Source organism: Phoxinus phoxinus, assembly GCF_949152265.1.
Source record: "Phoxinus phoxinus genome assembly, chromosome: 16".
Classification (NCBI taxonomy): Eukaryota; Metazoa; Chordata; class Actinopteri; order Cypriniformes; family Leuciscidae; genus Phoxinus; species Phoxinus phoxinus.
This window is the reverse complement of record NC_136891.1, coordinates 5,966,870-5,982,968: the sequence shown is the minus strand read 5'-3', so window position 1 is coordinate 5,982,968 and position 16,099 is coordinate 5,966,870. Positions and strand designations below refer to the sequence as shown.

At 36.0% G+C, this 16,099-nt stretch overlaps 1 protein-coding gene across 13 annotated transcripts in view; it reads right to left on the bottom strand.

The window, feature by feature from the left end:
- The window catches only part of runx2b (RUNX family transcription factor 2b), a 132,303-nt gene that overhangs the window by 38,052 nt on the left and 78,152 nt on the right, over window positions 1-16,099 (bottom strand). For 3 of the 13 annotated variants that reach the window (XM_079584829.1, XM_079584832.1, XM_079584830.1), the window contains exons 1-2: window positions 8,976-9,113; window positions 8,647-8,762 (exon numbers count right to left, since the gene is read on the bottom strand). The exons of 8 other annotated variants lie outside the window; for them this stretch is intronic. In XM_079584829.1, coding sequence (XP_079440955.1) covers window positions 8,647-8,704 — 58 coding nt within the window. In that variant the 5' untranslated portion in view covers window positions 8,705-8,762; window positions 8,976-9,113. Of the gene's footprint in view, window positions 1-8,646; window positions 8,816-8,975; window positions 9,128-16,099 lie in introns of those variants that run through there. 2 more of the 13 variants (XM_079584836.1, XM_079584835.1) reach the window with 2 other exon arrangements.

The window sequence follows — 16,099 nt, the reverse complement described above, 5'->3', positions numbered from 1 at the left end:
ATTTTTTTATATCAATATTTACTTTGTTACTATAGTAAAATATAAGTTCCTGATATCAAGCACTCAGATTTCACTAGTTGAAATGTTTATTTTCAATATCTGTAAATGTATTTCAACATGTTACATTTGTTATTTCTGAGATCTGAAAATGTATTTCTGATATCAATAATTAGGAGAGTCATTTAATCTAAAATAGCTTTCTTATACTAGCAACAGTCCCATTCAAGATATTAGAAATTAACATTGTCACTACAGTGACAACCGAATTATTGATTTCAAAAATGAATATTTTTAATAGTAGCAATTCAATTGTTGAGATACAACAGACATTTGCACTAGTAATTAAAAACTGTGGTTTTTACTAGTAATCATTTAATTAATGATATGTCAAATTGGAATTTCAGCTAGTAAGAAACAAATTATTGATATCAACAATTTAATTTGAATGGCAGCCTATGGTGACAGTAACTAAGTGAAAATATAATTACAGATATCAAGAATGATAGTTTTTAGTTGAAATTTTATTCTTGATATCAAGAATTCGTATTTCTGCGAGTGATGACGTCATTGTTGATATCAAGAATTAACATTTTTACTAGTGGAAATGTAATTCCTGATATTTAAATTTGCATTTTAACTAGTGAAAATGAAATCGTTGATATCAAGAATTCATATCCTGCGAATAAATAAAAGTTAAAGCGGCTTGCCATCGATTTTTACTAACAATTGTGTTTCTGATGCGTGAAATTGTAATTTCAACTAAGAAATCAATTATTGATATCAACAATTGAATTTGAATGGCATTCTAATTCATATTTATATGAGTAATGACATCATTGTTGATATCAATAATTCATATTTTTGCGAGTGATGATGTCATTGTTGATATCAAGAATGAAATTTTTTACTAGTTGAATAATATGATATGAAAAATTGCCATTCTTACGAGTAGAAATCTAAATCCTGATACCAAGAACTAGCATTTTAACTATGAAAATTTATATATTTATATCCTGGGAATGAAATAAAAGTAAAAACGGCTTGCCATACTAAGCTAGGCCCTGAAACAAAGCCAGTTGAGGACCACTACTATAAATAAAGTTTGAACCTAATTAATTGATCAATAATCAATAGCTCCAGTATGTAGACCCAAACACAAAGAAACTGCACACACGTATCATGACGAAACGTCGCCACAGGGTTGAGGTGAAGGCAAACAGCAGTAAAGAGCTGGCTTCGTCAGACTTGGGTTAACCGTACTGTAATCCTGAACCCTGAGGAGTGTCCCAGCAGACGTTTGCTTGCTGTTTACCAGAAAGATAAATTCCACTGTGCCTGAAGGGGAAGGTCATGGGCAGCGTGTGGGCTGAGTGTGTACCGGTGGTCAAGTGTAGGTTGGTATGAACATGTGGCTAGTTCACATATATGTGGGATTATTTGAATTTAGATGAGAACAAGCTGCTTTGTTTCCACATATGGTCTTCCGGTTGTTCCATAAAACACTTGTGATTAAAAATACATTTCTGAACTTGTGAAATTGCAAAGCAACATGATGTCAGTAAGATCACATATAAAGTTATGAGCATCTTTAGGAGGGACAATATTTGGTGAGAAATGTATGTCTTCACACTCGTTGGCAGTCTTTTTAAATCGTGTACTACTAACAATTATCACTTTTCTTACACAGTTCCCACAGATTATTGCTTTTTAAGTTGTGATTAATTTGAGCTGTGGCACATAACAATTAAGAGACCAAAATATGACTGGAGAAAGCATATTTATGTATGTCAAGAATAATCGTCCCAAGGCAATATTGTCTTTCTTCAAAAGAAAAAAAAAAAGACATTAAGAAGAAAAACACATGAAGCGCATTCTCACAGAGAGGATCTGTCTTCACAAAGAGTTTGCAGGGTTTCTGTCCACATATTCTGATGTAAATTGTGGGATATATATTGTACAAAACAAAAATGCTGGATAAAAAACTAGACATGAATAAAATTGAAAACAAAAATGTATATGCGCCCTTAAAGATGTAAACTATGGAAACTACCTTTAGTAGAGGTGCACATGGAAAAAGATCATGTGACTAAACGCTGCTCTATTCACAAATGGGTTTTGTGATACGTTTTTCACCAAAATTACACTTGGCAACATACCGTAGCTAATGACTCCTACAATGGCAGCATTTCAAGGCATCATCGTCTATGCTCATTATTTAAAGGCTTTTCCAAAAGGTTAGCAGCATCCTCAGATCAAATTTGAAGCAAACATTGTGGTGATCGAAGCCATCACAGCGAAATCAATCCAAAAAGCACTATGGTAAAGATGGTGGATGAAGTGAGGGAAATGGTGAATAAAAAACATCACATTATTTAAATATATACATAGTATTTTTTAAATAAATGATTACTATCAAAGTGCAGGTCTGCACTTACACTATGTATCTTTTAGCACTCTAGCGTATACTAAACAAAACTGCATGCGTCTTGAGGAAGAACATTGTAGCCGGAACTACTTCTCTCTGTTTATGTCTATGACGCGAGTCAAGCATGTACTGGGATACTCCAGTCGAAAATAGTCCCAATATAAACACTTATTATAGGTGACCTGTAGTGATTCAGGATAAGACAAAAACACAGGGTTGGAAGGTGGATTCATGATGTACTCGCTTATTATATCCATTTTGTAAAAATTTTATGAAAAAAAAGTTGCTTAGTGCACCTTTAAATTAATCAAAAGTGACAGTAAATCATTTAAAATGTTACAAAAGAGTTCTATTTCAAATAAACACTGTTCTTTTGAACTTTCTATTCATCAAAGAATCCTGCGAAACAAAATGTATCACGGTTTCCACAAAAATATGAAGCAGCACAACTGTTTTCGACACTGACAATAATAAGAAATGTTTCTTGAGCATCAAATCAGCAAATTATAATGATTTCTGAAGGATCATGTGACTCTAAAGATTGGAGTAATGGTGCTTAAAATTCAGCTTTGCATCACACGAATATATTACATTTAAAATATATTCAAATAGAAAACAGTTATTTTAAATTGCAATATTTCATAATATTACATATTACTGTATTTTGAACAAATAAATGCAGCATTGGTGACCATTAGAGACTTCTTTCAAAAACATTTTTAAAAAATGTAACCGACTCCAAACTTTTCTAGTTTCAACCTATGCAGAACATTATAAAAAAGCCACTTATGAAGTTTGATGGTTAGAACGCCACCTATGTAGCCAGTATGCAGCAAGGCAGCTCACTAATTTTATGAAGAGAGACGATGTGAAAAAAAAGTCACAATATGCTTTAAATTCTCTGGGAACTTTCTTGTTAAATCATTGTTTTGCCGTTCTCTCGCCTAAGAGAACAGACCTTCCATTTCCCACATGCACATCAAAACAACACGGAGACATGCACGCCACCAACAAATCAACTAATGTGCTGTAATTACATGTTACCGCTTTGAAGAGTCTAGTATTTGCTGCTCGGGCACATTCACCCCTGCTATTCAAAGAACATTAAAGAGCATCTAAAATAAAACCCGGGAGAACATACACAGGATTTGTTGAAGTGTAAAAAGACCTATTTAGGCAAACACAAATGTTCCTCATGACTGACTCAAGTTCAAAGTCTTGTTTTGGAGGCTTTCTCTCTCTCGATCCCGTCTGAATACGTGTTGAGTAAAAGTGAATAAAAGAAGATCCCTGCCCCCTCGTTCCCCATGCGTGGATTTCCCAGCATCCCTCAAGACACCTCAAACACTGTCAGTGTGACATCAAAGTCAATTACCGAACACAGGGCCAAGGTGTGTGCTCTCCGTCTCTGGGCTTTGTGCCGCGCACATATTTCATTTCAGCCTTTGTGAAAGTGTGTGTGGGCTGCTGTGGGCGGGAACGCCTCCCAGAAACCTTTGTGTCCGGTGCAGGACGCAGCGCAGGTGGCATGTCAGTGATTCGAGGGGGTTTTACAACGGATAAGGCCTTTTGTGCCGAGTGTGATTGAGCTATCGCGTTTAAACGTGTGGGAGGAAACAAGACGAGGGTGATGAAGACACCGCCGAAGCAGATGGGTGGTGTCTCTTGTGACACACTACTGCACCAGCTCAGAGGCGCAAGGTGATCCCTGCCTTTTTTTACTTCTTCCTGTACGTGTCACTGGCCCGCTCAGATTACAGCATTAGGCTTGTGTGGGAGTCCGCAGCCAAAACTGGAGTCCCACTGCCAACAAACTACTCTTCAGGTGTGCAACTGATCCATTTAACACCTCTATCCTTAAGGGGGTGTGTGGGCTGGTAATAGAACCAAATTAAGAGATGGTACCTGTTGTGACACTATATGTCCAGACTTTTTCATTTCCGCCGCTCAGTCTGTGCATATGCTCTGACCATGACAAAGGGGATCGGTTTCATGCTCTTCAACTGTATGACTAAGTGCGTTAATCAAATTACCTCTTCCTTTTCTCATTCGTCAGTTCCCATCAGCTTCATCGGATTGATCAAAGGCCGGTGTCGGACAATATAACACATCCCGTCCAACGTGTAGAGTAACTCTTTAATCAAAATTTAAAAGACTTTATTTATTATTTATCTATCCAATTCATTATTTATTTTTATTTCATAAAAACCTACTATTGGGGCACATCTAGACATTGCGAATAATTTTAGCTTGGACTAATTTCAGTGATGTTGTGGACTTCTGAAAGGAAATTCATGTTACATTTCCGGTTGATGTTTTCATGGATTTACCATACAATATGAACAAGCAAAAAAAAAACAAAAAAAAAACAGTCCTATATTTTTTTGAAAATCCTGTCATCTTTATCTCACCCTCATCTTGTTCCAAACCTGCATGACCTTCTTTCTTCAAAACATAAAAGTAATTTTTTTTTAAGAACGTTGGGGTCCAAGACTGGATCCTATTGGTTCATTAATTTTTCAAAAAACGATGAGATAAATTTCATTTTTGGTGTGAAATATCCCTTTAACATTCTTTTTATTAAAATTAAGTCACATTAAAGACTTTCTTTCTTTTTTTTACGTTGCTTAAAAAACATTAAAGTCAAAAATATTAATATTCATTACATTTACAAGGTAATGAGCCAATCATAGTGATGAATATTGACATGGTAATCAGCCAATTGCAGCATTGTTGCAATACTTCCTGTCACATGACTTTTCGCTTTAGGATTTTAGTTTTAGTGCTTTAGGATCTCTATATGCCGCATTTACATTATGGTTCAAGTGACCCAATTCCGATTATTTCCTACCATGTGGCAAAGATTGGATATGACCCATGAACATGTAAACTGGAAAAATGCACATGGATTCTGATATTCTCAGATCATGTTTCAGGCCTCATTCATATGTGGAAATAAATCGGATATGAATCGGATACGTGCATTTGCATCTGCCATGTAAGTGGACATTCCTGTCAATGCGAATCTTACGTCATTGAAAAAGCGGCGTGGTGAATGACGTCAACTCAGGTAGAGACCAACTACGATCACATGCCTCTTTTTAATGGCGCGATGGAGGACGAAGGCTCAACCCAATGTTTTACTGACCTTTAAAAGCTTGTATTCATTTCTGTGTCCATTGCAAATCATGCGGCATTATAACATTTATACTGTGCGCCTGGCTGTGCTTGTGAAGCATTTCATGTACAATTATTTTATAGTAGCAGTTATCATTTAGTGAGAATGTAAGTGACACGAAAATATAGATAAATAGGATAACTAAATATTAGTTTAAATTATGATTTATTGAGAACGTAAGTGAGACAGAAAGAGCAATAAATAAATATTTATTTAAAATATTAATTAATTTAATATTAAGTCAACTGCTCAAATCTTACCACTGGCTGTCGTATGACATCTCAAAAGCAAACCAGCCTCACTTTCATAATTTGTCACTAAATTTTACAGTATAATTTATATATTATTTTAGTTATAGAATTGTGCAACAGTGAAGGACGAGACTATAACCTCAAAGTCCTTTCACAAAAGGCGTAGTGTGCCCACAAAACTCTACCTGACTATTAGTGAATGAATACACCCCAAGGACCATTCAATATCTAAAAATTGCAGTCGAAATTACATGTTTGCTCGCCAGCTACAATTAAACAGCGCTAAATGAATATGGCTTTGATGATATTTTTAGATGATCCTCTCCCTTTCACAGAAGCTGCAGCTCAGGGTCAGAGATTTTCCCCTCGCTTCAATTACCTATTGATGAGAGGGCTTCCCTGCTCTGGCACTGCTTCGGAAAAAGCCAGTCTGGTTTGCTTTTAAGATGTCTCAGGAATGACGGCGGGCGGTGGGATCTGAGCAGACGATGCATACAACAGAAGCTGCCTTTTAATACTCGTCTCAAATTATTTGGGATTCTCTGGAACGCTTGTGGAGTCACTAAACCGTCTTCTTTTCTTTCATCAATCCGAGTTTTTTTATTTTGAAAATGTCTTGCGTTCTCGCTAGATGATAATTGCTACCATGGGATAATTGTCAATACCGTAGCTCGATTTTGATAACGAGCAACAAAATATGCCCTGGAGAAACCTCGCGAGTCTGTCTCATGCCACACATGTAGACAATTACTCCACACCCATCTGCCATTAGGCAGCGTTACAGAGAATGTTTTCTACTTAATTAAATCCAAATCTCTCAATAGTGGAGCCTGAATGAAATATAATGTGTCTGTTAGGGTCTGGTTTCTTTTTTTCCTTTTTTTTCTTCACTGGTCATAACATCTATCAGTGCACACTAATATGAAAAGTTAAAAACTCTTAGCACTGTAAAAAAAAAAAAAAAAGTTGCAGCCTTATATTTTTAAGTACAATCAACTTGGATGTTTAAGTCATTCCAACTTAAATTACATTAAAATGATTTTAACAAATGTAGTTGAATCTTGTATAACATAAAAAAGTTTAAAATTGCTTCACTTATTTTGATGAGTTAAAGCAATGTAAAAACATATATTGTCATAACTTACTGATCATATTTTTTTTACAGTGAGTTAAGAATTTTGCTAATTATATGAATGTATTTATTAATTATATAAAATGTGGAATGCAAGTCAAACTGATTAAAATTCAGTACCCTTGTCTACCACACACACAGTTTAAACTTAACAGAGACCTCAATGCTGTATGTGTAAAACAATAATAGTAACCTTTTATTTATTCATAAAATTACCCCCCACCCCCGTCAAATTATTAAAATAATATGTTCCTCTAAACTGATCAAAATCTATTAAGCAGAATACATACAAAAGAGAACTACATTTTTCGTCACAAATCGACTTATATTTTCAGAAAGCAAATAAGATAGCAAAAAATATCCCTCATCAAAAACGTTTTGCAGAAAAAATGCTACAAAATAACTTTGATAATGAGGTCTCTAACAACTCACAGAGAAGTAACTTTTTCCACGAAGGCAATTTTAAGCATGTTGAGATAAACAGTTTTTTAATCATATTGATACTGTCTGTTAAATATAAAATGCTGCCTTAATGCACAATATAGCTATTTAAAAACTCTCTGTGCATAAATTAAAACCACACATTAACTGATTACAGTGAGAGCCTCATGTGGTCTTTTACTGTACATGTACATATCTGCACTAGCCACAATCAAGCCAAACTTTCCCCCCGTCCCGTTCTCCTCACCCCTGAGAGCATGGGTCAGAGGTTAACATGCTAATGGGGCTCTGATTGCTGCAAGTGTCTCTGGGTTCCCCGCAACACACACGCCAGAGAACAGCACGCGTGCTGAAGGAGCAGGCCTCGCACAGCTGTGTTTGGAAAGCAGACATTCACACTCCAAAACGGCTTTACAACATTTCTCTTGGAGGAATCGGCAAAAGCCATAGGTGAGAATGAATGGGGCTCTCTTACTTCTCTGTGACATGGGAAAGTCATATTTCTTTATGCACACAATATGGATTTGTGCTTGCCTGTTATTCTTGTGTATTTAATCATGTTTTTATATTTTCTACAATTTCAGACACTATTTTTGTATATTTCGTCTCAGCACCCAGGTGTCAACAGACCAGACGTAATAAATCATAAAAGGAGTAGGATTTTCAGTGAACGTCACTTGAAAGATACTAGAATTTATTCCGACCCAAATAATTCCACATATATATATATATATATATATATATATATATATATATATATATATATATATATATATATATATCCATATACCCACAGCCAGACAGTCTGAGAAAGATGCTTACTTAATTAAATCCCTTTTGCAAAGAATATCTAGTACATTTCTCAACTTTTGAAGACTTTACGGTGACTTTCTCATCTGTAACCCTTCTGGACTTTCAGCTCGTACACACCCACTAACCTAACAGTCAATGTCAAACATTCACTTATTTGCTTTAATACTGGATTTCAAACTCCCGCTTTTTTGATGCATATCCCAAAAAGCCTGCATTACGTTTACAATGACACTTCAGCACCCGAGCTTCCCTACAACACTTCCTGCAGTCATGCTTTACGATGGCTGGCCTAGCCGAATGTTTGTAAACATCAACACATGATTGTTGCTTCTCAAAACGCAGTTCCTTATTATACGGTCTAGCACGTGGAACGGTCAAGAACAGGGAGAAATCCTTGGGCACTTACCCCAGAAGAAGTTCTGCTGACATGGGGTCATAGAACTAAAGAGGCTGTTGGATGCCATGGTCGCCACCGTCGGTCCCAAATTTCGCTTCTCTGTGGTTTTCGGTGACCCTTGACGCCTTTTAGGTTAGGAGCGTGCAGCGTGCCAGGGGAAGATGCAAAAAAGGAAAAAACATCCACAAGAAATGCGTTTTTGTATCAACTATTTTCATGACCACAAGTAATAACCAGGTCTGGTTTAGGAAAAAAATGCAAAAAATCTGTCGCCCTATTGGACAGGACGGAGCCAGGCTCTCTGCAGAGGATAGTGCGGTTGGTTGAAGAGTACTTACTGGTTGGTGTGGTCCTCAAACCTGAAGTTGACCGGCGACAATTAACCATTTACGCGCCGCCGGCAGCCCCATGCAAAAATCCAGAGCCGAACTTTTCTGCGGTTCTGTGGTTGCTCGGGATGTGAGCGGAGCCTTCACACAAACCCAAAGAGGCACGAGCCTTTAAAAAATCTTTTTTCTTTCCCTCAGAACACTGTCACTGGAGAAGCAGGGTCACATGCTCGTGACATCACCGGAGTCGTGTGGGCCAACTTTCTTTGCTCTCTTCCTCTGTTTTCCTTCTGAAGACGCGTGGTTCTCCGGAGAGGGAAGGGGTGGGTGTGATGCCGCTGCTCATGAGTCATGAGGCTTCGGAGGGGGGCGTGAACGCTCAGCCTTCTCCCTACACATGTGTGCGCACTTCTTTCCCTCCTGCTCTCTTTCGACCTCCGCATCCTTCTTAGCTTAACCCTGAGGTGATGTGAGGATAGCTGCTTATAACGTGGAAGGATTGTCTCTTAGAAGAACTGAATGCATCTGAATATGACACTTTTGTGGTGGTACGTGTCATTTAACTACAGTAACATACACGACCATTCAAAAGTGTGGGGTCTGTGAGATTTTTGTTTTTGAGAGGAGTGTCTTATGCTCACCAAGGCTTTGATGAAACATGCGTTAAAAACAGTAACTTTGTGAAATATTATTACAATTCAAAATAGTTGTGCTCTATTTTTTCCAGTCTTCAGTGTCACATTATCCTTCAAAAATCATTCTAACATAATGATGATTTGATGTTCAATGTTCTTTGGTAACACTTTACAAGATTGTTTTATTTATTAATATTAGCTAATGTGTTCACATGAACTTAAAAAAGAACAATACATCTACAACATGTATTAATATTAGTTAATGTTAAAAACAATATATTATTCAAATCAAAAGTTGTTAACATTAGTTAATGCACTGTGAACTAACACGAACAAACAACACAGTTATATTTTTATTAACTAATGTTAAGAAAGATGAATAACTACAGAAAGAAATATTATATTGCTAATGTTAATTCATGTTAGTTAATACATTAACTAATGTTAACAAACGAGACCTTATTGTAAAGTGTTACCATTTCTTATTATCAATGTTGAAAACAAGTTAATATTTTTGTAAAAAACGAGATTCTCTGATGAATAGGAGGTTCAGAACAGCATTCACTTGAAATATAAATCTTTAGTAACATTATAAATGTCTTTACTGTCACTTTGGATCAATTTTAATGCATCACTGCTGAATAAAAGTATTAATTTCACTTTAAAAAACTGACTCCATAAAATGTAGAGTTGGTAAACACTGATCAATCAGGCAAAAATGAATTAATAATTAATTTTAACTGAACATTTAGATGAATAAATACAGTAACAAATGTATTGCTAGTTCATGTTAGTTAATACATTAACTACGCAAGACTTTACCAATAAAATAAAGATAAATAATGTGGAGGCCCTTCTCTTCTTTCAGTTTCTTACTCATAAAGGCAGAGCATATGCCTGGTACGCTGAATCTATCTCAGTATGCGTGTGTGAACGAGTCGGCCTCTCTGTTCTCCAAATGAGCAATTCCTGTAAGAGGCAATACATTATTCTGTACCTGACAGCCGGGTGTGTGATGAAGAGATGCCTCCCAAACATGTGACAAACCACTATCACGCTCGGTGACTCACCGGTTTCACACGGCACGCAGACGTTTGCCTGGCAGAGGCTCGGGGCTGCTTTGTGATCCTGCTTGTGGGTATTTGTTTAAACAGATAAAGAATGCTGACGTTAGAATGTATCGAAAGTCTGGAACGCATGGAATGTTTTAGATATTTTATTTCAAGTTTAACCTAGTTGAACACACGGTGAGGGGAGTAACTGGTTAAACATATAGACTATCCACTATTACTAACAACCTTTTTTTCCCCCCAACAAGTAGTTACGTAATGAGACACTGTTGGTTCATGCGTCATATTGTTTTGTGCATGCAGCTTTAGAGATCCTCGCTGAACTATAGTTTAAAAGAGATTCACAGATTTCCTGTGCGACATTGTGTCTACTTTTGAAACAAAATAATTAGGCAATTTTCGCTGTTCATCGTGAACATTTATCTGTTCAAGTTTAATGTTGTCACCTTAACTGAGCTACTTGCTGATTTTGTAGATAAATGGAACAAAAAATGTCATATAATTGTAAGTTCTTAAATGCCTTCGATGTAATTTTGTCAGTAGCTTGCACTGTATTAACTGCAGTTTAACTGAATAGCTTGTAATTATATATCTGAATATAATTTGGTAACGTTGCTAAACAATGCCATTGTATTACATGCACAAAATAATGTGACATATGTGAAAAAACCTTAAAGGACCTTTAACTGAACATTTAAATGCTTCAGAAAGTGCAACACATCCTACAGTTTGAATAACATGTTTAATTTATGGCTTGTTTTTGCTCTCTATGTTAATTATGAAAAGCAATAAACATTATCCTGGCATACCCTGCGGTTCAAAGCTAATTACCAATTCTAGTGTAAATATTTTTTCTACTCACATTTCACACCCACATCACAAATTTAAATATTAGCAGTGTCTCTTATAACTCAAGGCATCTAAATATGACAATGTGCCACTTTGGTGATGAAAGGCACCCGATATTATCATCTGATGTAAATAAATGATCATGAATAAATTTCAGTACAGTAACACACATTACCGTTACAAAAGTCTGAGGTCAGTAAGATTTTTGTTTTTGAGGAAAAAAAAAGCACTTTATGCTCACCAAGGCTGCATGATCAACTGAAAAACTGTAATATTGTGAAATATTATTACAATTCAAAATAACTGTTTTCTATTTCAATATATTTTTAAATGTAATGTATCCATATGATGCAAAACTGAATTTTCAGCATCATTACTCCAATCTTCAGTGTCACATGATCCTTTAGAAATCATTGTAATATGCTAATTTGCTGCTAAAGATATTTCTTCTTATTATCAATGTTGAAAACAGGATTCTTGACGAATAGAAAGTAAAAAAAAACAGCATTTACTAATAAATATAAATCTTTTGAAACGTTATAAATGTCTTTACTGTCACTTTTAATAAATTTAATACATCCTCGATGAATAAAAGCATTAATTCCTTAAAAAAACAAAATTACTGATCTTAAACTTTTGAAAGGTAGTGTACATCCTGATCAACGACTGAAACAAAATTGAGAATTTAAAATAAATACAAAATCTGATTTCATAAAATAAACAAAATGAAAAATTTCCATATTTACAAATATTTTTTTTAAATAATTAACTGCACCGCTTTCTCTATTTTATGCAATGCATGAATTAACACTGAATTTGTAATTTGATTGATTTTTTTCCAAGCCCCCACCCAACCAAGTCATTCAAGACGGTTAATTTTAGATGTAATATTTAAGAATCTCCGAATGAACACCACATAATGAAGGACCAATTTGGCAGGCAGAATGTTTTCAAAATGTTAAAAATACATTTGCAATAACAGAGATCATATATATATACACACGTTAAGACTTGGCTCGATATCCTGCCTTAGCCATATGAAACGAACAGGCAGGTACAGTGATTTAGTTTAACAGGCTACATCTGTAAAACGCCAGGCTAGTTTACACTGTGGCCGCCTCTGAATTAACATGCTTTTATAGGAAACAAACACCACTTGCAAGCAGTTCCTGTTGGCAGGAGCTACAAATACAAATATTGGGCATCGTTGAAGGTGGGGATCTACTATATTAAGGCGATCCACCGTATAACAGGGAAGAGAGACTCAGAAAATACTGTTCACCCTCTAGAAAGTCCATGGCGCATCCAAGGAGAGAGAAACTCAATATGTGAAGTAATATGTCCAAAAGGATGTTTATATTTGATGTGAATTGTTCGGTATGGTCTGTAAGGTATAATTTGAATGAAAGTAGATATTTTTCTTTTGCCGTCCAATGGTGAGTCTACATCTTCCAGTGACCTAGAGGGCCTTTCTTGTGGTGTCTGCTCGACTGTTTTTGGAGTTGCAGTTTGGAAGGAAAATAAAAATCGCCCTCAGCGTAGGATGGGGGTGGGGGGGGGGGATGTTTAATATCGAATGGCTCTCTTACAAGTACAACATGCATTAAAAATAACTCCTTGAACTGAAATTAAATCAAAAATTTTAAACGAAAAAAAAAAAAGGCCCGAGAAACATCGAAACAACATTATTTTGCTAAAGAAGATATTTTAGTCTGGTGGCCTAACCACTGCAAACTCAGCCAATTTCTTACTCTCTGCCATTTTAATCAAGAATCCTATCCAGGATAAACACGAGTCTACCTACACAGCAGTTCAAAACGCCAGAGTCTCTGGGGAACTTCAGCGATGATTTCCAAAGTTCCCTTCACAAGTCTAATTACTTGTTGGAGGGCATTAGGGGCTACCTATGTACATCCATCAATATTCCATATACATATCGTTACATGTCAACTGGAGACTTTTACAGAACTTGCTAAGAAAACAATAACAAAAGACAACAAAATGTTATGATACATACAGAAAGAAATGAATTAATAAATAAATGTGAAAAGGTTTGTTTGGGGAAACCTGTTTGAAAACAGTTATTTTTAGCAGACACTTCAGCTTTAAAGGGGAACTATTATGCAAAATTTAATTTTATAAGGGGTTTGAACACAGATGTTTGTCCACACTGTGTGTAAACAGCCAGCCTATAATTGGTAAAAATCCACCCACTTCTTTTTTATATAATCCCCATAAATCATAAACAGCCTCTCCAAACGAGCGGTTCCAGATTTCCCCCTACTTTTACATAAGAGTAGGAGGAAGCCCCGCCCATGCTGATTAGAATAGATCCGCCCTGAGTGAGCCGCAGCAGTCTGCCATTTCTGTTTCCTCACTGGAGGTACACAATGTCAAAAACATTACAAAATGTTCTGTTATTGGATGTACCAATGAATAAGAGTCTCCATAGACTGAGGACAGCGTGGTTGAACTTCATTTATGGAAAGGAAAAGTGACGAATAGAGTCGAGGGTCAGTTCAACGTTGGATTTGCACAAAAGTCGTTTCATAAAGATTTTTAGATTAACATGATGGTACAGTACATGCTACACAACAACTACATATATTTATCCACTAACCATTCAGAATAGTCCAGGTGAATTTTTAAAAAGTTGTAACTTCTTCGCGAGTCTCTCCATCAATGTCCGACTGTAACTGAACACCGCTACTGACACTTTCTGACATTTTGGCTGCGTGACATTCTCCAGTTTTGTTGTTGCTGGAGTAACTGGGAGCAGCGGCTCATTAGCATTTAAAGGGACACACACAAAAACTGAGTGTTTTTGCTCACACCCAAATAGGGGCAAATTTGACAAGCTATAGCCTAATAAATGATCATTGGGGTGTTTTGAGCTGAAACTACAGACACATTCTGGAGACACCAGATACTTCCACTACAGCTTGTGAAAAGGGGCATATAGGTCACCTTTAACTTTTCCACCAGTCACCGGTAATGAAGGAAGTAGAATACTTTCACAATGAAACATCATTCTAGCAAACGTTTATAAATTAATTAAATACACTATCATTGAAAAAATCATTGTTTTTTAAAGAAAAAGTCTATATGCTCGCCAATGCTACATTTGTTTGATCTGATATAATATTGTGAAATATGAAATGGACAGACGGATGGATTGGTAGATGGACAGACCATGTGATGTGAGCAGGGCCACACACAGTGTTTCATTAAAAGAGCTTTGACAGAGAAACAAGCCTTATGTCACTGTGATCTACACTGTGCAGTAAACAATAATGTGAACAAAAGAGCCTTTTGACAGAGACTGGATGACGCTGACATAATGTGACAGAAGATCCCCATCCTCATGCAACTCAAACTTTTTTTTAAAGTAGAAGTCCTATCTGACTCTTTAGTGCCAGTCGCCTTTCTGATCTCTGTTTTGAGTTGGTTGAATATTCTCTTTGCTCTTGCACAATTTTGGAGACAATTTTCATATTCTGAATGTCCACAGAAAACAGATTATTAAAAGGGAGCTAAACCATTGTCTCAAGTCAAGAAAAGAACCTAAACATTGATATAGAAATGTATAGAAAATCCAGCCATAATAGTTACTAATGCACTGCGCTGCAATGTGTGAAGGAATTGCAAAGCTACATGTATGAACACTTTGCACCTAAAAATAGCTGAATTGAGGTTGAAGTTCAGACACATTTGTCATGAAACATGCTGATGAAATGGATAGTTCGAGGTGGTCTGGGTCAAAAATCTGTAAAGAGTTTGCTGAACATACAGTACAACCATTGCACAACTCTTTCAATAATGAGTTATACAAATATTAGAACAAAAAACAGACAGAAAGCAGTATGCAAAAGAAATCACAAAGTTAGCTAAACAACAAGCTACTAACAAAATGTAGCCAAATACATGCTATTTAAGTGGACAACATATATTTTATATAAACGTATAATAAAACATAAAAAAACTATGATCTCAGTGAAGGTGTCATCATTAAATTAAAAAGAAATTACTACTGAAATTAGAGTAATGAACTGGAGCATTTAACTATATATATTTATTGTGCAACAAAGAACAATGAAAATGCAGTGATTGTGGTAAAAGCTTTTAAATGATGATTCATATGATTCAGTGACCGATTCACGGATATTAATCAGACTTTGTTTGGTTGTGGTAATTTTGAAAAACTTAAAGTGCTGATATCATGTTTTTTCTCTCTCGGATATTACAGTGTAGTTCATGTAGTGTGTAATAAAGCTGTGTGTGAAAGTAAAAGGTCTGAGAAGTTTCGAAGATCAAAGTGAATGATACCCAGAGTCTCCCAAAAGAAAGAACTGATTCTGAACTGCCTGAAATGAGTCGTCAGTAATTCCAGTCTCACTTCCTGCAAGAACCTACGTAGGTTTGTAACAAACTCGCATAATTTATTGGCTGCCCGCGAACAACGTCTACTTTGACCATCAAACACTGTAGTTGTAGCTGAGACTGGAAGAGATTGGTTCGTGTTGTCGACATGTCGAGAAGACGCTGTTTTTAGCGCTTGCAAATGCACTTCAAAAGATGA